Source organism: Hypomesus transpacificus, chromosome 10 (genome assembly GCF_021917145.1).
Source record: "Hypomesus transpacificus isolate Combined female chromosome 10, fHypTra1, whole genome shotgun sequence".
NCBI classification, from domain to species: domain Eukaryota; kingdom Metazoa; phylum Chordata; class Actinopteri; order Osmeriformes; family Osmeridae; genus Hypomesus; species Hypomesus transpacificus.
Window position 1 is genome coordinate 12,480,917 of NC_061069.1, and position 20,127 is coordinate 12,501,043.

General features: G+C 51.2%; 2 protein-coding genes across 8 annotated transcripts in view; one reads left to right on the plus strand and one right to left on the minus strand.

Moving 5' to 3' along the window:
- Positions 1-7,128, plus strand: LOC124472379 (zinc finger E-box-binding homeobox 1-like; the record flags this gene model as incomplete). The annotated part of the gene is made up of 4 exons (XM_047027170.1): positions 1-1,659; positions 5,245-5,437; positions 5,684-6,209; positions 6,327-7,128. Coding segments are annotated over 4 exons (3,180 nt in total), but the record flags the coding sequence as incomplete, so codon positions are not given.
- A 3,307-nt stretch (positions 7,129-10,435) lies between these two features.
- The window catches only part of LOC124472767 (rho GTPase-activating protein 12-like), a 37,318-nt gene continuing 27,626 nt past the window's right edge, over positions 10,436-20,127 (minus strand). For 3 of the 7 annotated variants that reach the window (XM_047027789.1, XM_047027791.1, XM_047027794.1), the window contains 15 exons: positions 19,889-19,969; positions 19,415-19,543; positions 19,160-19,222; positions 18,283-18,360; positions 17,057-17,118; positions 16,875-16,956; positions 16,633-16,734; positions 15,958-16,056; positions 15,674-15,776; positions 13,795-13,914; positions 13,415-13,513; positions 13,221-13,298; positions 12,992-13,126; positions 12,329-12,434; positions 10,436-11,889 (listed from right to left, as the gene is read on the minus strand). In XM_047027789.1, coding sequence (XP_046883745.1) covers positions 11,715-11,889; positions 12,329-12,434; positions 12,992-13,126; positions 13,221-13,298; positions 13,415-13,513; positions 13,795-13,914; positions 15,674-15,776; positions 15,958-16,056; positions 16,633-16,734; positions 16,875-16,956; positions 17,057-17,118; positions 18,283-18,360; positions 19,160-19,222; positions 19,415-19,543; positions 19,889-19,969 — 1,512 coding nt within the window. In that variant the 3' untranslated portion in view covers positions 10,436-11,714. The remainder of the gene's footprint in view (positions 11,890-12,328; positions 12,435-12,991; positions 13,127-13,220; positions 13,299-13,414; positions 13,514-13,794; positions 13,915-15,673; positions 15,777-15,957; positions 16,057-16,632; positions 16,735-16,874; positions 16,957-17,056; positions 17,119-18,282; positions 18,361-19,159; positions 19,223-19,414; positions 19,544-19,888; positions 19,970-20,127) is intronic. The other 4 variants (XM_047027792.1, XM_047027795.1, XM_047027793.1 and 1 more) reach the window with 2 other exon arrangements.

Below are 20,127 nucleotides of genomic sequence, written 5' to 3' on the forward strand. Positions count from 1 at the left end.
AACGGCGTGAGCCGGCCCGCCATCAAGCCGGCCCTGCCGCCCTCTCAGCCCCCGTCCTCTGGCCCCGCCCCTCCCGCGGCCCGTGGGCTCCTGAGGGACAAGACGGAGGGCAAACCCCTCCAGGAGCAGCTGCCCCTCAACCAGATCAAGTCTGAACCGGCCGACTACGAGCTGAAGCCCACCGCGGCCCCTCACGCCGTCGCCGCGGGCGCTAACGGGGTGGTGCCGGCAGGGGCGGGGCTGGGCGTGGCGCCGGCCGTGGCCCCAGGGGTGGTCCAGGCGGTGGTGGTGCCCACCATGGGTCTGATGTCGCCCATCAGCATCAACCTGAGCGACCTGCAGAACGTGCTGAAGGTGGCCATGGATGGGAACGTGCTGCGGCAGGTGCTGGGCACTGCCAACGGCGTGGTGGCGCAGGGGAAGCAGGGAGTTGTAGTCCAGCAGAGCCAGCAGCAGCAGGTCATCTCCACCATCAGCCTGCCTGCCTTCGTGGACCAGGACGGAAACACCAAGATCATCATCAACTACAGCCTCAACCCCGGCCCAGCCCCAACGCTGCCCCAGCCTCTGAAGAAGAAGGAGGCGCAACCCCCGCCTCCGGAGGCCCCGGCCTCCAAGGTGGAGAAACTGCCTCACGACTTCAGAATCGTCAAGACCGAGCCCGACTCTGAGTCAGATAAGGAGGCCGGAACGAAAGCGGAAGAGAAGGAGGCAGCGGCCAAGACTTCCGAAGAGAAGAAGAAGACCGCCACTTCCTGTTTACTATGTGACGACTGCCCTACCGGTCTGGACTCGCTGCAAGCACTCCACTCCAAGCCGGCCAATGGGAGTTCAGACGTCCTTCCGGACCCTTCCATCGCCTCTCTCCTGGAGGAGGGGGGCCTGGCCCCAGGGAAACCCCCCCTGAAGGACCTCCTGTCGCTCCTCAAAGCATACTTCGCCTCCAACGCCGACCCCTCGGAGGAAGAGCTCGCCAAGATCGCCGCCTCGGTCAACCTCCCGGTGGACGTGGTGAGGAAGTGGTTCCAGAAGATGAAGAGCGGGGCCATCACCATGGGAACGCCCGCCGCCCCGACCTCCGACGGTTCCCGAGCCGCCGACCTCGGCGTCGCCGCCGCCGAACCCGGCGGAGACGGCTCCGAGACGCCCGCCCAGGACTCGCCCTCCGATCGCGGCCCCGCCTCCCCCTCAGGCTCCGCCTCCGATCCCGCCCCCTCACCACTAAACCTGTCCTCCGGCGGGCTAGTCATCGTGAAGACGGAGGACGACTCGGAGGGCGACGAGGCCCAAGCCGAGCCTCTGGACCTCTCCCTCCCCAAGAGCATGGGCGGGGGGGCGCCAGATCCTCGGAAAACCCCCCCTAAGCCCCAGGAGCAGCCCCTCAACCTCACCTGCCTGAGGAAGGAGCAGGGAGGGGGCGGAGGCACCATCTATGTCACGTCACAGTCCTCCGCCGCCACCGCCAGCCCAGTCAACCTGGTGGCCACCCAGCTCCCCACCTTGGTTGCCATCACCAGCCAGGGAGGCACTGTGCCATGCCTGCGCGCCATCACCACCACCACCAAGCGTGCCATCCTCATCCCCCAGCTCACCTACACCTACACCACTGCTGCCGGCGGCAACGCCGGGGCCAAGACTGTTATCCTCAACGGTTGCCAGGTTTGTGACTTTTCAGTTTTTTGGGGTCTTTTATTGGGTTGTTTCTAAATGACATACTGTACCTTTGGGTAAAGTAAAGTTGGACGATTTGTGACGAAGTTGTGGAAGGAGGTACAGATATATCGCTTGTCACTGGATACAGTTCAGTGGTAGAGCAGTTCGAGAAGTTGCAGGTTTCATATACCTGTAAAAGCGGATTTATTAATGCGACTGCAAGTTCATATTTTATTCCCATTGGGGTACATAAATAAACCAGCGTGTTGAAGTTAAAACAGCATTTTGAAAGGAACTTTGTAAGTGCTCAGTGTTCCTACACAGCAGACACAGGGCACCGTCAGACACAGCTCTCTGGGGAGGGGGAGGGGGGTCTTCATGGGTCATAGAATGTCCAACATTCCCACGTTCTCTTTTCCACACTGACACACACTCCCTCATATACACACACACGCTCGGTTACTGTATCTGCCATACATTCTGTGAGAGCACTGAGGAATGCAGAGTGGCTAGCCTCCTGCAGGGAGGCCAGGCAGGAGGAGAGGGAGGGGGGAGAGAGGGGGAGTGGGGAGAGAGGAGGAGGGGGGAGAGGTGAGGGGAGAAAGGGGGAGGGGGGAGAGAGGAGGAGAGGGGGAGAGGTGAGGGGAGAGAGGGGGAGGGGGGTAGAGAGGAGGAGGGGGGAGAGGTGAGGGGAGAAAGGGGGAGGGGGGAGAGAGGAGGAGAGGGGGAGTGGGGAGAGGTGAGGGGAGAGAGGGGGGAGAGAGGGGGAGGGGGGAGAGGGGGGAGTGGGGATAGGTGAGGGGAGAGAGGGGGAGGGGGGAGAGAGGAGGAGAGGGGGAGTGGGGAGAGGTGAGGGGAGAGAGGGGGAGGGGGGAGAGGAGAGGTGAGGGGGGTGAGGGGAGGGGGGAGAGGGGAGGGGAGAGAGGTGGGAGGGGAGAGAGGGGGAGAGGGGAAAGGGGGGGCTCTGGTCCTGGGCTGACGGATTTGCCTGGCTCCCCTATATATATACTTAAGTAAAAAGTAGTACTCCCATCTCTGCAACAGTGTAAACAGTGTAAACAGTGTAATATCATAATAAAAGTGTAATAACAACATAATGACAGCGTAATAACAGTATAATAACAACATAACCGTGTAATTACAACATAATAACAGTGTCATAACAGTATAACAACAGTGTAATATCTCACATCATATTAATACGTTAACACAAAAAGACACTTTATATAGACAGCGCATTCGCCAGGAATCCTTTTTGACACTTGGTTTGCTCTGACATATCTCCCTCTGGGTCAGAATACTATATAGACCTGGTGAAGTTACCTCACGCTGCGTGGGTCAGGGTTGTGTGAGTCTGTGAATGTGAGTGTTAACGTGTGTATGAATGTGTGTGTAAGTGTGAGTGTGTGTGTGTATGAATGTGTGTGTTAGTGTGAGCATGTGTGTGTATATGTGCATGACTACAGTCTAGAGTTGTATTCTCTTACCCTCCCAGGGGACAGCTACTGTGACAGACTAAAAGTTAGGGAGTCAGGTGGTTGAGCGGTAGGGAATCGGTTTAGTAATCTGAAGGTCGCCAGTTCGATTCCCGGCCGTGCCAAATGACGTTGTGTCGTTGTGACCGTATGTACACTGGCCATAATTAAAGTGAATGGGATCACTACTTATTAATATTTATGAGGTATTTACAGCCTATGGCCCATAAGTGAACTTTCATTTCATTTTCACTGTAAGGCAGTGCTTATACCAAACAGCAAGCTGCCAGTTCAATTCTATATGTTTAGTTTCAACGTGATGCAGTCTGACTATTTTAAAGGGGCAATTGACTGGGTTTTTGGGGTATTTCACACTGTTCCTTAAGGTCTCCGAATAGGGTATGTAACATTGGTTGGGTTGAAAATGGCCCGGGTGCTGTTCTATGCCCTCTGACAGATCCTCTGAAATGTTCCCGGGAAAAAACACTAGCTTTTCTCCTTTTATGGTATGCTCATTAATATTTAGATAAGCTGCGCGCTGATTGGTTGGTTATCAACGAGTGAAGCTGGGAGCAAAAACGCAACACGGCCAACAGCAGCACTCGCTGAAACACCGAAGTTGGAGACTTGAAATAAAAACGCGCAAATAAATCTATTGTGTCTACACAACACTGTTTTCAACAGATTGACTATATATCATTTGAAATGATAACATTACTTGTTTCCACTGTTGTTGAAGCAAACTGGATTGACTTAGGTGGGTAGAACGTTAGGCTACAGTTTAGCAACCAAACCATATCGTGATTCTACTCGGCTTCAGTTAGCTAGCTAGGCTAGCTGTAGATATCTTGCTGTAAAATAACATGACAAAGATCTGGACAAACATGCATGGTGAATTGTAGATTTTCATTACACAGGTTATTTATTTGAATGAAACACAGTCAGGAACATGAATCAACGTTAGCCCCATTGCGAATAAACTAGGCTAAATTATCACACATTCTACCTATGCTCTAGCGTTAGCAAGCTTAACTTGTTTACATGCCTACAGTCTAGGTGTTACTAGTAACAGTTACTAGCAATGCTAACGTATCCTGTATCTAGAACCTGCCTTTCTCCAGTTCTTTTAAATAGATTATCTAGACAGGCGTTAGCAATAAGCCAGACTGCTGTTCGTTTTCTGGCTATTTTTCGGAAGCTTCCCTTCTAATGCCGACTACAGCTAGTCTAGCTAGAGTCATTTGATGTGTGTAGAAATGTATTTAGCATTCTACCTGGTATGCTATATACAGGAAACGTTAGCATTGCTAATAACTGTTAGCACAACATCATACTGTCCTTATAGCTTGCGGTTGCAATGAGCATACGGTCGGAACAGCACCTCTTTCCAGGTTTAGCTTCCTAGCAAATCCTGCTTGAAATTGTCCAAGGTTGTCAAAACTGTCTTGGGTGAAATGTTCAGAGCAAATGAATGATTGAGTGTCGAACTTCGCCGGGATCTTCTCATAGACAACAGCAGCCATGCCTGTTGAATGTTTGGCTCCTTGGGAAGACTATGAGTGTTAGCCTTCCCTGTACAGCCTGGAACACAGCATTTACGACCGTGGTCCATTTTCAATATCCTTATTATAATTCAAAACGTTCTTCTTTGTAATTCCTTATAAGTAGCCTACACAGAGCAGCGCGCAGCCAAACTAGTATCAGAGATAGACGCTATCTCGGGCTGGTCTGGATGTAAATTCTTGGGCGTGACAAAGATACGGACCAGAGCCAATAAGAGGGCGATCACCGGTCCTACGTAGGACCGGTAGCTTTGTTGAAAAGCTAGAGTTTTACAGCCACATTTTTTCTTTTTGAGATTTGAATAGGAAAGAGGTGTCAATGGACTTTGATATTCACGGTATGTTCAGTTTACCCATCGAACTGTCGTTATTCAACTATGACAAGGTAAAATCGGTTTTGCAGTCAATTGCCCCTTTAATAAAATATATATATCTAAATAAAAGATCAAGAAAAATACATTAATAAACATGAAATTAATCTCTGGTGCGTGTGTGTGTGTGCGTGTGTGTGTGCATGTGTGTGTGTGCGTGCATGTGTGTGTGTGTGTGTGCAGACAGAGAAGAAGCAGGACAGCGGCTCAGAGGGCGGGGCGGCGGCGGTGACGCAGGAGGAGCAGACAGACTCCGACTCTCCCCCCCCCCAGAGGAAGCTCAGGCGTCTGGAGAGCGGCATGTACTTCTGTGACCTGTGTGACAAGATCTTCCAGAAGAGCAGCTCGCTGCTGAGGCACAAATACGAGCACACAGGTACTGCAGGCCGACCAGGAGAAGGGCCCACTTAGAAGATGGCCGACGTGTCGAGCATTGTTGGGTTGTTTTTGTTTAGGTTAGGTTTGGTAGGGTCCTAAATGCATTCATGACACATGAGGACTTTGTAGAAGTTAATACAAAAAAACGGCTATACAACACCAACGTTTTCAACTAAAATATGAATCTCACTTGAAGCCAAATACTGACCCTCCCACTCTCCCCTCCCCCCCTCTCTCATTGCAGGAATGCGTCCTCATGAGTGTGGCATCTGCAGGAAGGCCTTCAAACACAAGCACCACCTGATAGAACACACCCGTCTCCACTCTGGGGAGAAACCCTACCAGTGCGACAAGTGTGGCAAACGCTTCTCCCACTCTGGCTCGTATTCCCAACACATGAACCACCGCTACTCCTACTGCAAGAAGGACGGGCCCGGGGGCCGAACCGGGGGACCAGGGGGCCGGGACGACCTCCAGGCCGGGGGGCAGGGGGGCGCTGAAAGTCCCCTCCCCCCGGGGGAGCAGTCAGACAGCAGGGCCACCTCCCCACCCTCCCAGCTGGACTCTGACGAGAGGGAGAGCGAGGAGGAGGAGGAGGAGGAGGAGGAGGAAGAAGAGGATGAGGGGATGGAGGCCGTGAGTGTGGATGACGTCAGGGTGGTGCAGGTGGGGGACGACGGGGAGTGTGAGATCTACGAGGGGGAGTTTGAGGACGAGGCAGTCGGGAGAGAGGTGGAGGGAGAGGAGAGGGTGGAGGGAGAGGAGAGGGTGGAGGGAGAGGAAGGTGAGGGGGGAGAAGAAGAGGAGGAGAGGAGAGATGAAGAGGAGGAGGGGGGTGAGAGGACAGGTGAGGATGATGAGGAGGGAGAAGCGGAGGAGGAGGGGAGAGATGATGTGGTGTTTGAAGACGAGGTGGTGGAGGTCCAGCTGGGTGACGAGGAGGACGACGAGGAGGAAGCCATGGAAACCGAAGACGCTGTGGCAACAGATGAAGGGGTCACGGAAGAGAAGGATACCATAGCAACAGAGGACGCTGTGGCAACAGATGAGGGGGTCACGGAAGAGAAGGAAACCATAGCAACAGAGGACGCTGTGGCAACAGATGAGGGGGTCACGGAAGAGAAGGAAACCATAGCAACAGAGGACGCTGTGGCAACAGATGAGGGGGTCACGGGAGAGAAGGAAACCATAGCAACAGACGACGCTGTGGCAACAGATGAGGGGGTCACGGAAGAGAAGGAAACCATAGCAACCGAGGACGCTGTGGCAACAGATGAGGGGGTCACGGAAGAGAAGGAAACCATAGCAACAGACGACGCTGTGGCAACAGATGAGGGGGTCACGGAAGAGAAGGAAACCATAGCAACCAAGGACGCTATGGCTACAGAGGAGGAGCTCACAGAAGAGAAGGAAACCATAGCAACAGAGGACGCTATGGCAACAGACGAGGGGGTCACGGAAGAGAAGGAAACCATAGCATTTGAGGACGCTATGGCAACAGATGAGGGTGCACCATTAGGTCAAGAGTCTGAGAGGAAAGAAGAAGAGGAGGGGGAAGAGAAGGAAACTGTAACAACCGAGGATGCTATGGAAACCGACGACAAAGAAGACCGCGTGGACGACAGCGCGAAGGAGGGATTGGAGATCCCTCCCATGACCTCAGAGAAAGTCAAAATGAGCTCTGAATGAAGGAAGAGGACAGTTCGTTTGAAGTACATGAAGTACAGTTTGAAGTATTGTTACAAAACGGAAGTCCGTAGTGTCGAAATAAGACAAGACATACACCTCGTGTCAAAAAGAAAAATAGCAGCCTTGCTCGCTGAGTGTCGGTCCACTACTGTGTACAACCCAGGTGTGCCTGAACTAGAAAAAAATACATGTTTTTTTTTTTCTTGTGTAAAGAATATCAGTGTTAGAAAACTGTTTATATCGAAGATTTCAAAAGGAAGATGAAGAAAAAAACAATGCGTTTTAAAAAGAGAAATCCCTGGTCATTTTTCTTTTCTTCAGTCAGTGTTACTAATTTTGTCGCTCCATGTTTTAACTGTTTAACCTGTACAGATGAGATTTCTATACCTTTCTATTGCCAATGAAGTTTGCTAAATCAGTATTTTATTGAGTTTTACGAACAAAACCACCCTCTGCACTACAGTATTCCTGGTTTACCTACGGATACAACAAGCCCTCTGTGTCACCTGCCCTTTCAGTATTATGGTGTTCACCTTAGCTACGTTATCTTATGTTAGCATGTGCTAGCCTAGCATTTGTTTTCTTATCCTGTCGGTTTTCTTTGTCAGCCTTAAAGAAGACAAATTAAGTATTTTCGTGGGGACGGAGGAGGGCAGGGGGTGTGTGGCTTCAGATGCCATAACCAAACTTGTCCTTTCAGGTAAAAAGATGTTGGGGACACAACCTCTTAAGCCAGCCAGCATTCTAACCGACGCTTTCTCCTCGAGTCCCCGTAGCCACTGTTACCATAGACACTCCTTAGTGTAGATAGGAGAAGATTCGATAGGATGGCTGTAGAAAAGAAAGAGTTTTAATCATTAGCGTACCGTACACATGAAGTCTATGGCAGGGAATGTTCCGAATCCACTTCAGTTGTAAATCCATTACAGAAATGTGATCGTTTTTAATTTTTTTAAAACCACAGAAATGTTTTGGCGTAGGATGGATGATGTATTGAATTTGACTAGTGAATCGAGTCGTGTTCATCCCTGGTGTTTATTGGACAGCGTGCTTTTTCATTTGATCAACTTTGTTCTTGATCAAGGATCAGTGTTTTGGAACGATAGCAGGAGAAATGGATGGGACTGAGAGAACCCTTCTTAACCATCGAAGAACCTTGTTCGAAAAAATTGTTACCCCTTTTTAGCTCTTTAAGGATCTTTTCAGAGGTTTAATTGGGTCCTTCTGACAAAAACATCCTTACGGAGCCTTACAGACCCGTGCACGGTTCCTTAAGGTTTTCCTTTGTTGGGTCTGTGTAGAACCCTGTGTTTGGGGTAGTACCTCATGCCCCCTCCTGCCCCCCCTACCTCCCCACCCCACCTCGAAGCCTCCAGCCTTATGCAACGACCTGTGAGCTGTAAGTGCCATTGACGTGTTTTTCTTTCCAATTCACCGTTGTAGCCAGTCCTTTCCTCTGTGCAAGGTCCCGTATTGACTGATGTTTGTTTACTTGCCCCGTTCCTCTCCACCCTGAGAACAGGCAAACGGGGAACAAAGTGTCAGATGCGTTCAGTGTGTGGTGGTTCTAAGACAAACTTGGATTGAAGAGTTGCTTTTCCTGCGTTGGAATAGTCAGCAGTTGGTTGTTTGAGTGCACTTGTGGTGATGATAAAGGTGACAAGCTAACCCGCACTTCAGGAAACAAACGTTTGTGAATTTGGTGGCAATTTTATGAAGTATTTCAGTTGATTTTACCTAACAGTGTTACAGGATAGTTTTATCAGTTTGGTAAGTTGTTTTTTTATGTGTGTCCTGTGTATGTTTTCAGCAATGGCAGTATTAGAATTCCTTTTCATTGATAAAGCGTATCTGTTTAGTTTTTAGAGGACTTTTTTATATTTATGTGTCTTATTTTTATATTTTTCTTTATGGTTATTTATTACACATTGTAGTGTACAATACTGTAGTTTGAATTGATACAATAATATATTTTAGTATGAAAACTGATTTGAAGAAAACTAATCCAGAACAAGATCGTGAAGCTCTGGGACATGTTTTTGTTTTGTTTTTTTAAACATAAAAGTATTATGTAAAGCATAAGTTCTGTTGAAGCAAAGAAAAGAAAAAAAAGACAACCGAAAAGAACCCGAAAGTGCTCGTGTTGCATCCCTCATAAGGTTTGTCAGGCCTGTCCTCACATAGTTATGAAGCTACTGAAAATGTGATTTAAAAGCATGAATCCTTGCTGTTGTGATGAAGGATCGACCTTGTTATAAAGATGCGACCTCGACCCCCCCCCCCCCCCCTCACCCATTTCAAAGCAAATTTAGATCGTCATGCCCTTTTTCTGTTATGTGCCAACTTGTTATATTGTACTGTTATGTCAAATGTTAAATTTTTTACATCCCTGTTAGCCCCACTGTTGTTTTTTTGTACTATTTTTATTTCTGTTTTGCTCCATTTTTTATGACTCCCCACCATAATAAAGTACATGAAAAGAGAGAGATGGTGTATAGTTTTCTGTTTAACATCGGACATAGTAACACAACATCAACAGGCCTTGATTCATGAGATAAAAATGGTCTTGAAGGTGTGAAAATAGCGGTTGTAATTGGAAACTCGTTTTTGCTCTTCTTCTTTGGTGTTACTTACATGAAAGCACATTCTTTACAAGACTCGTTCTAGTCATCTGAGGGTCACTTCTGCCCCCTGCTGTTAGAATAAATACACTGCAGTCTATACATTAACAATGTCATTAGGGCAATTACACTGTCTTGTAGAAAGTAACTTCGCAGTGACCCTATGTGGCTCAGTGTGTAAGCATGTGTACCATCGAGTCTACTGCCAAACACAGTACCCCTGGCTCAAATCTCACTCAAACCACTTGATAATTCATTTAACTGATGTTAAGTAATATGTGTTATTTTAATCGAATCGTGACCCCAAGAATCGATTCAAAAGGTACCAAAAGATTCCCACCCATATTGCACATCATATCAAATGTCTTTGAATATATTAGCAACAGTTGGGCAGAGAAGCTAACTTCAGAGAGAGTGTGTGTGTGTGTGTGTGTCTGCAGAGAGAGAGAGAGAGAGAGAGAGAGACAGATGGACGGCCCACAGATCTGACAGGTTCTCAACATAGAGCCTTTATTTCCATCAGACAAAGTCATGACGAACAGCAGTTAGTTTGGATTCAAAACATTTGAAATGTGAAACTTACCCCTGTACAGGTAGACCCACCCAAACGACACATTCCATACTTCTCATACACAATCATTGTATATGTTATATAGATTCTTAATACATTAGTGATTGTTCCCATGTTTCGAACACTCATGAAGGCAGACAGGACCAAACACAAACCCTCAGACAACCACATGACTCACCTCCAGTCTGACAAGCCCAGGCATAAACTCCATATTTATCCATAAAAAGGGTTTTAGTTTTTTTTCTTTCTCTCACAAAAACTTGCTTATATTGACACATTTTAATATTTACAATTCCCCCACACAGCCAAGGATATACAGTACACAGCCAGTTTCTCAAGTTGATATTCGACTGAAATCGAGAGATGATTTACTGCCTCTAAAAAGGTGTCAAGCTGGAATCTGAATTGGAGAGGAAGGGGGAGTGTTAGAGAGAGAGAGGAACAGAGAGAGAGAGAGAGACAGAGAGATTGAGTTTATAGAGAGTAAGAGATTAAGAGTTAGTTAAAGAGTTAAAGAGAGAGAAAGCAGAGAGTTTAAGAGTGAGAGAAGGATGAATGAAAGTTGCTCTGAGGAAACAAAGCACAGAAGGTCATCAGGTTGGTCACCCATGGAAAACACAGCTTCTTTCCAGCAGACAGAGACAGACAGAACAAGCAGAAGCCGTCCTTAAATACAAGCAAATATACAGAATAGAGGACTTGATACAGCCAGCATAGACTTCTGCCCCCATCGCTGACGCCCCTTTAAGAAGAGCCAGCCAGGCCTGTTTGCACTGTCACAACCCCAGTTCTAAGAGCCAGGCCAGGCCTCCAGCTTGTTAGCATTAGCCTCCCTCCCTCGCTTGGCCAGGCCAGGCCTCCAGCTTGTTAGCATTAGCCTCCCTCCCTCGCTTGGCCAGGCCAGGCCTCCAGCTTGTTAGCATTAGCCTCCCTCCCTCGCTTGGCCAGGCCAGAGGGAGCAGCCTGAAGAGGCCCGCCCAAGGGACCTGCCTTGGACATCCAGTGTAGAGAGACAGGAGAGTAGCCAGGTTTGAGAGAGCCAGGTGAGGATGCAGGGGAGGGGGGGGGGGTGAGGGAGGGAAGGAGGAAAGGAGGGAGGGAAGGATGGAAGGAGGGAGGGTCACCAGTGTGATGTGAAGAGCCAGGCGTCTCCAGACCTGCTCGGTGAGGACAGGTCTGTCTATACCGATCACAAAACGCCAGGTCTGGTCCAGAGGGGAGGCAGCAGGAGGGGCTGGCTGCAGGGCAGGTGTGGAGCAGGTCATCCTGGGCCTTGAGAGGAGCGGTCCTGGTTCTGGTCCTGGAGCACCTATCCTTGGTGCTGGCTAAGGTTCTGAGAGGAGGGCCCGAGGTCCAGTCTTCAACCCCAGGTCGAGGGCTCCGCCTGGGGCTCTCTACCTGCCGAAGATGCCCTCGTACTCCAGCAGAATGAGCTCCACGATCTGGTTCTGGTACACCATGTGGACCGCCATGTTCCAGGTCTCGATCTCGGGCCGCAGGAGTGTGGGCCCGAACACGATGGCCACGCTCTGGGTGGTCATGCGGTTCACCTCACCGTGGTCGACCACCCTGGAGACACGCAGGAAGGGGCGGGGTTTAAGGGGGCGGGTCAGACAGGAAATGGAAGGGGTCACTCTGAACTTCTGTTGTTACAGAAGGATCTAGGTAGAACACGTCTTTTTAAAGAGTCTAGAATGATCTATGAACTACTTTTACATTTAGTCATTTAGCAGACGCTCTTATCCAGAGCGACTTACAGTAAGTCAGGGACATTCCCCCGAGGTAAGTAGGGTGAAGTGCCTTGCCCAAGAACACATTGTCATTTGGTACGGCCAGTAATCGAACCAGCAACCTTCTGATTAATAGCCCGATTCCCTAACCGCTCAGCCATCTGACCCCAGACTGACAAAGAACTACAGACTCATCCTTGCTGATGCTAGGAACTACAAACTGCTGTATGGAACACACACACACACACAGCCCTGCTGAAGTGTCGGCTCAGACGTACTTGCGGAGGTGTTTGAAGAGGACCTGCATGGTGTCCTGGTTGGGCCTGGGCAGCTGCCTGACCAGATCCTTGATGGTCTGGACGCGCTGCTTGTAGTCAAACATCTCTGTAACAGCAGGACGACGAGCTGTGGTTACAGCCAACACAACACAGGCTCCCAGCACACACGCACACACACACACACACACACACACACACACACACACACACACACACACACACACTGGAGACCCACAGAGTTAAGTGGTGTCAATCACATGGCTGCCATATTGGAATACGATATTGGAATACTTTCATGAATAACTAACCGGTGCTTGTTTTGGCACTCAAATACACACACAGACACACACACACACACACATGACACTGCAGTCCAAGGTACACACTGCACAACTCAATTAGCACGAGTTCCATTTATCACATGGCACACACTGCACACAGGATGTCCTTGTGCCTCCATGCTGACAGTGAAAGCTAGGGTGAGAAACGAGGAGGTCTGGAGAAGAGGAGGAGAAGAGGAGGAGAAGAGGAGGAGAGGAGAAGAGGAGGAGGAGAAGAGGAAGAGGAGGAGGAGAAGAGAGGAGGAAAAGAGGAGGAAAAGAGGAGGAGAAGAGGAGGAGAAGAGGAGGAGAGAGGAGGATAAGAGGAGGAGGAGAGACGTACTGATGGCGTTGACAAAGTCGTGGAAGAGGCCGTAGCTGAAGAGGGGTTCAGGCAGCTCTCTGAAGAACATCTTCAAAGCTCCTGTGATCACGTGGATGTCCTCCCACTTACTGTCCTCCAGCGTCACCTTCTCATCTGAGCACACACACACACAGAAGAGCTGTTAGTTACTTTCAATACTTTGAACAGCTAAATATGTCAGAGCTCAAACAGAGAGTGGTTGACAGACCGTGGTTGACAGCGAAGCGGAGTTTCTGTATGACCGCCAGGTTCCCACTGACCCTGTACAGACCGTCCACACTCAGACCTGAGCACAGGACAAGCACAGCATCAGCACACACACACACACACACACATACACACACACAGCCAGAGTCACATTCATGTTCCTGAATGTTCAGTTGTCAGCGTTGGCCTGCTTACTGCTATTCTCCACGTGGTCGATACACATCTTGACGAAACCGGGCACAGAAGCATTCTCCCTCTGGCACAGACAGCTTAGGCTGCATCCAAACACCTGGTCTGAGACACACACACACACAGTCGTTATACTGCAGTCCAAGGTACTCTACACCTCTATTTGCAAGAGCAACATTTACCAAATAGGCACAGACTCAAATACTATACAAGCACAAAACAGATCTGATGAACAGATCTGATAACGTCCATTTAGAACACGTGGCCAGAGGTGGTGTAGATGTGATGTAGATGTGTAGAGGTGGTGTAGATGTGTAGAGGTGGTGTAGATGTGTAGAGGTGGTGTAGATGTGTCCAGAGGTGGTGCAGAGCAGACAGTGTCCTACCTTTGATGTAGCCCTTGTCCCTGACAGATTGCAGGGTGGGTCTACGAGTCAGGAACTTCTTCAGCTTGTGTTTGGTCTTCTTGTTGTCGGAGGTGTCCAAGCTGGTGGAGGTCTTCATGGCTGCAGAGGGGAGGACAGGGTTAGAGCTGGAGAAAAGGTCTGGGTGTACTGAGGAAGGTCAGCAGAGTCGTCATGTCTCTAACCCTGTCAGGAACCAGGTGGTTCTCTAACCCTGTCATGGAACCAGGTGGTTCTCTAACCCTGTCAGGAACTAGGTGGTTCTCTAACCCTGTCAGGGAACCAGGTGGTTCTCTAACCCTGTCAGGGAACTAGGTGGTTCTCTAACCCTGTCAGGAACTAGGTGGTTCTCTAACCCTGTCAGGAACCAGGTGGTTCTCTAACCCTGTCAGGGAACCAAGTGGTTCTCTAACCCTTTCAGGAACTAGGTGGTTCTCTAACCCTGTCAGGAACCAGGTGGTTCTCTAACCCTGTCAGGGAACCAGGTGGTTCTCTAACCCTGTCAGGAACCAGGTGGTTCTCTAACCCTGTCAGGGAACCAGGTGGTTCTCTAACCCTGTCAGGAACCAGGTGGTTCTCTAACCCTGTCAGGAACCAGGTGGTTCTCTAACCCTGTCAGGGAACCAGGTGGTTCTCTAACCCTGTCAGGGAACCAGGTGGTTCTCTAACCCTGTCAGGAACCAGGTGGTTCTCTAACCCTGTCAGGGAACCAGGTGGTTCTCTAACCCTGTCAGGAACCAGGTGGTTCTCTAACCCTGTCAGGAACCAGGTGGTTCTCTAACCCTGTCAGGAACCAGGTGGTTTTCTAACCCTGTCAGGGAACCAGGTGGTTCTCTAACCCTGTCAGGGAACCAGGTGGTTCTCTAACCCTGTCAGGAACCAGGTGGTTCTCTAACCCTGTCAGGAACCAGGTGGTTCTCTAACCCTGTCAGGGAACCAGGTGGTTCTCTAACCCTGTCAGGAACCAGGTGGTTCTCTAACCCTGTCAGGGAACCAGGTGGTTCTCTAACCCTGTCAGGAACCAGGTGGTTCTCTAACCCTGTCAGGGAACCAGGTGGTTCTCTAACCCTGTCAGGAACCAGGTGGTTCTCTAACCCTGTCAGGGAACCAGGTGGTTCTCTAACCCTGTCAGGAACCAGGTGGTTCTCTAACCCTGTCAGGAACCAGGTGGTTCTCTAACCCTGTCAGGGAACCAGGTGGTTCTCTAACCCTGTCAGGAACCAGGTGGTTCTCTAACCCTGTCAGGAACCAGGTGGTTCTCTAACCCTGTCAGGGAACCAGGTGGTTCTCTAACCCTGTCAGGAACCAGGTGGTTCTCTAACCCTGTCAGGAACCAGGTGGTTCTCTAACCCTGTCAGGGAACCAGGTGGTTCTCTAACCCTGTCAGGGAACCAGGTGGTTCTCTAACCCTGTCAGGAACCAGGTGGTTCTCTAACCCTGTCAGGAACCAGGTGGTTCTCTAACCCTGTCAGGGAACCAGGTGGTTCTCTAACCCTGTCAGGAACCAGGTGGTTCTCTAACCCTGTCAGGAACCAGGTGGTTCTCTAACCCTGTCAGGAACCAGGTGGTTCTCTAACCCTGTCAGGGAACCAGGTGGTTCTCTAACCCTGTCAGGAACCAGGTGGTTCTCTAACCCTGTCAGGGAACCAGGTGGTTCTCTAACCCTGTCAGGGAACCAGGTGGTTCTCTAACCCTGTCAGGAACCAGGTGGTTCTCTAACCCTGTCAGGAACGAGGTGGTTCTCTAACCCTGTCAGGGAACCAGGTGGTTCTCTAACCCTGTCAGGAACCAGGTGGTTCTCTAACCCTGTCAAGAACCAGGTGGTTCTCTAACCCTGTCAGGAACCAGGTGGTTCTCTAACCTCGGTTCTTTTTGGAGTCCCGGTGGTCCTTCTCTCGATCCTGTTTCTCAGAGCCGGGAGACTCGGGCATGTCCTCATCTATGGCCTCGTCTGACTCCCAGGCCTGCACATACACACACACACACACACACGCTCACGCACACACACACACACACACACACACACACACACACGGAAGCAGGTAGCACAATATCAGTCATAATGAAATAGGAAGGAGAATAATGGCAAGTTATAATGGTGAGATGGGAACTTTTGGACCTGTGTGTGTGAGTGTGTGAACCTACATGGGTGCTGATGGTGTCCAGCAGGGCTCGGTACCAGTCACTGACGATGATGTCGTTCTCAGACTGGAGCAGCAGCTCTGTGCCCTGACGGGTCTTCACCTGCAGACGGCCACACAAACACACACACACACACACACAAACACACACACAAACACACACAAACACACACAAACACACACACGAGGAGAGGTGACTCAGTTGAAAATAACGTTTGTCTGAAAAACAAGAGCCGTGAGGAAAACCACACACACACACATCACACCACACACACATCACACCACACACACCACACACACCACACACACATCACACCACACACACATCACACCACACACACACACACACATCACACCACACACACACACATCACACCACACACACACACACACATCACACCACACATCACACCACACACACACACATCACACCACACACCACACATCACACCACACACACATCACACCACACATCACACCACACACACATCACACCACACATCACACCACACACACATCACACCACACACCACACATCACACCACACACACATCACACCACACACACACCACACACACACACACACACATCACACCACACCACATCACACCACACACACACACACGTTCCCCCAGATGGAGGAGCAGGAGTCTCCTGGGCGTGAAGGCTGTGCGCTCACCTCCAGAACGTGCTTCTTGCTGGACTTGTCCTTAGAGGCCCACTCCACCACCCCTCCCCTCAGCTCCACTGTAAACTCTGGCTTGGACTGACCACCCCCGAACTGGAGGAGAGGAGGGGAGGGGAGGGGAGACTGGTGAATATAATGTTGCACAACATATCTGCACAACAGGATAGCAGTGAGTGAAACCACACATATCCACTGGTTGGCCCTTAACAACATGTCAAAGTGATGTCACTCACCCAGCTGGTCCCTCCTCCCTGGTTTTTGGTGAATAGCAGCGTGGATCCTTGTAGAACAGTCCAGGAAGATGTCCAGTTCTTACTGTGAACACACACACACAGACACAGAGACACATGTCAGGTCCACTGCACCGTGTGGTTACAGGCTGGGTTCAACTGGTTCTGGTTCTAGAGGAACTCACCGGACTTTCTTGCCGTGCTCTGTGATCTTGGTGACGTTCAGAACCCCACACTTCTCTGATGGCTGCACACACACACGCACACACACACGTCAGCACTGTGCAGAGGACCTCACCACAGTGACACAAGCACAACAGGAACACAGTATAACCCAGACTGGTCCCAACCAGAGTGAGCAGGGGAGGAGAAGAACCGATTAGCCCACACAGCAGACAGAACGCTTCAGCATTGATTAGCTGAAACAAGAAGACCCACGGGCACCAGACACAACGTGTTGCGTCAGAAGGTCCGTAAGCAGCACCTACACCCACAACCAGCGTCTGCAGCTTCACCAGCGGAGCTGCAGCACTGGTGCCCCCTACTGGGGTATGCTGGTGAAGGCAGGCAGACAGGAGAGAGAGATTCCCAGAGAGCAGGACAGAGGAGAGGCCACTGCCTGGCAGTCAGACTGGGAGGAGAGATGGGGGTTCAGACTGGGAGGAGAGATGGGGGTTCAGACTGGGAGGAGAGATGGGGGTTCAGACTGGGAGGAGAGATGGGGGTTCAGACTGGGAGGAGAGATGGGGGTTCAGACTGGGAGGAGAGATGGGGGTTCAGACTGGGAGGAGAGATGGGGGTTCAGACTGGGAGGACAGATGGGGGTTCAGACTGGGAGGAGAGATGGGGGTTCAGACTGGGAGGAAAGATGGGGGTTCAGACTGGGAGGAGAGATGGGGGTTCAGACTGGGAGGAGAGATGGGGGTTCAGACTGGGGGTGAAATGGGGGTCGTCTCTCCTGCTCACTGGGAAAGAGCTAGGCCCACATGATGTCATAGGTCATCATGAAGGGGAGGAGAGATGGAAGGGAGAGGGAGATGGGGGAGATGGGGGGAGAGGGAGATGGGGGAGATGGGGGGAGAGGGAGATGGGGGAGATGGGGGGAGAGGGAGATGGGGGAGATGGGGGGAGAGGGAGATGGGGGAGATGGGGGGAGAGGGAGATGGGGGAGATGGGGGGAGAGGGAGATGGGGGGAGAGGGAGATGGGGGGAGAGGGAGATGGGGGGGAGAGGGAAGGAGAGAGAGAGTGAGAAGGAGTGAAAGTGGTAGAAAGAGAAAGGGGAGGGAAATGGAGGAAGGGATTTAGAGAAAGAGAGATCAGAAAGAGAGAGATAGCAGAAGGATGTCCCGCATGAGGCTAGCAGCAGGAGAGAGGGAGGAGGAGGAGGAGAGGAAGAGGGGGGTACTAACGGAGCCCGGGGGCTTGGGGGACGAGGGACAGGAGGAGTCAGAGTCAGGAGAGCCAGGCTTCGGGCCCAGAGGAGCGTCCTGGTGAGGAAACACACACACACACACACACGCACACAGGCACACCCACACACATGCACGTACATACACAGGCACACACACACATGCACGTACATACACAGGCACACACACACACAGAGGGATCATGATGATAACGTTACAGTTTATACACAACTGATACACAAAAGGCACAAGAAGAAACAAGCCGATTTCTCTGGATCTCATCAGATGATCCTGTGTGATTCATTAGACAAGAACCAGGCTGCAGCTTCCCCCCCGTGTGATTGGACATCATGATCAAGCTCGGGCGATTAGTGATGACATCAGCGTGTCATGACGCGCATGTCACAGCATCTTGTCAGTACAGGGCCCAGTATGATCATGACCAAGCCCAAGGTGATTATTGATTATTGATTATGTTGTGGCATGTACAGCACTGTCTGCCAAGACCCTCTAAGCTGAGGGGAGTTCCCTGAGGGGGGGTCAGAGAAGGGGGGCTCAGAGGAGGGGGGGTCAGAGGAGGGGGGGTCAGAGAAGGGGGGGGTCAGAGAAGGGGGGGGTCAGAGGAGGGGGGGTCAGAGGAGGGGGGTCAGTGGAGGGGGGGGGGGTCAGAGGAGGGGGGTCAGTGGAGGAGGGGGGGGTCAGAGGGGGGGGGTCAGTGGAGGAGGGGGGGGTCAGAGGGGGGGGGGGGGTCAGAGGGGGGGGGGGCGGGGGCCAGGGGTCTGATCTGAGGGAGGGGATTCTGCCTCCCTGTGACAATTTGTTACCATGCAAGTTGATTGGCAGGAGGAGGAGGAGGAGGGTGGGGGGGGGCACTGACTTGATGCTTGTAGGGGTGGGGGCGGGCGGAGCCAGCACGCACACGCCTGCTTTTGATGTGTCGCTGGAACAGAACGTGTCTCTAATGAGCCCTCTCCTTCACACACCGTCCATCACATCACAGTGCTGCTGGGCATCACCTGTTTCAATTGGTGTGTCCTCACCTTGGCGTTGTTGTTTAGGTTATAGGTGCTGTGTGTGAGGGAGGGTGATGTGTGTGTGTGTGTGTGAGGGTGGTGTGTGTGTGTGTCTCCACCTTGTCGCTGTTGTCCAGGTTGTGCGTGCTGTGTCTCCACTTGGTCAGCACGATGGGATCCCCCTGCTTCCTGTCCAGACTGCGACTCTTCGGACCCTCACCCCCTGGCTGGGGGGGGGAGTGCTTATACTGCAGGAGGGAAGGTGAAGAGGATGAGGTTAAGAGATTTCTGCAAGGGTGTTTCTGTAGGGGTGTTACTGCAGGGGTGTTTCTGCAGGGGTGTTTCTGCAGGGGTGTTACTGCAGGGGTGTTACTGCAGGGTCGTTTCTGCAGGGGTGTTACTGCAGGGGTGTTACTGCAGGGGCGTTACTGCAGGGGCGTTACTGCAGGGGTGTTTCTGCAGGGGCGTTACTGCAGGGGTGTTTCTGCAGGGGTGTTTCTGCAGGGGTGTTACTGCAGGGGCGTTACTGCAGGGGTGTTTCTGCAGGGGCGTTTCTGCAGGGGTGTTTCTGCAGGGGTGTTTCTGCGTCTCACCTTAGGTAGCTCCCACTCAGACCTGGATCCATCTGCACTGTAGTAGTAGGGACGACCCTGCTCATCCACGTGCTTTATCCACTGGAGACACACACACACACGCAAGTGCACACGCACACAGAAACACAAATTAGACACAATCATCTGCTTCACTGTGAGTGAAAACCTCCCTGAACCCAGTCAAGGTGTGTTTTAAACAGCTACAGCAGTGTGCTGACAGCCCATCAAGCATCAAAGGT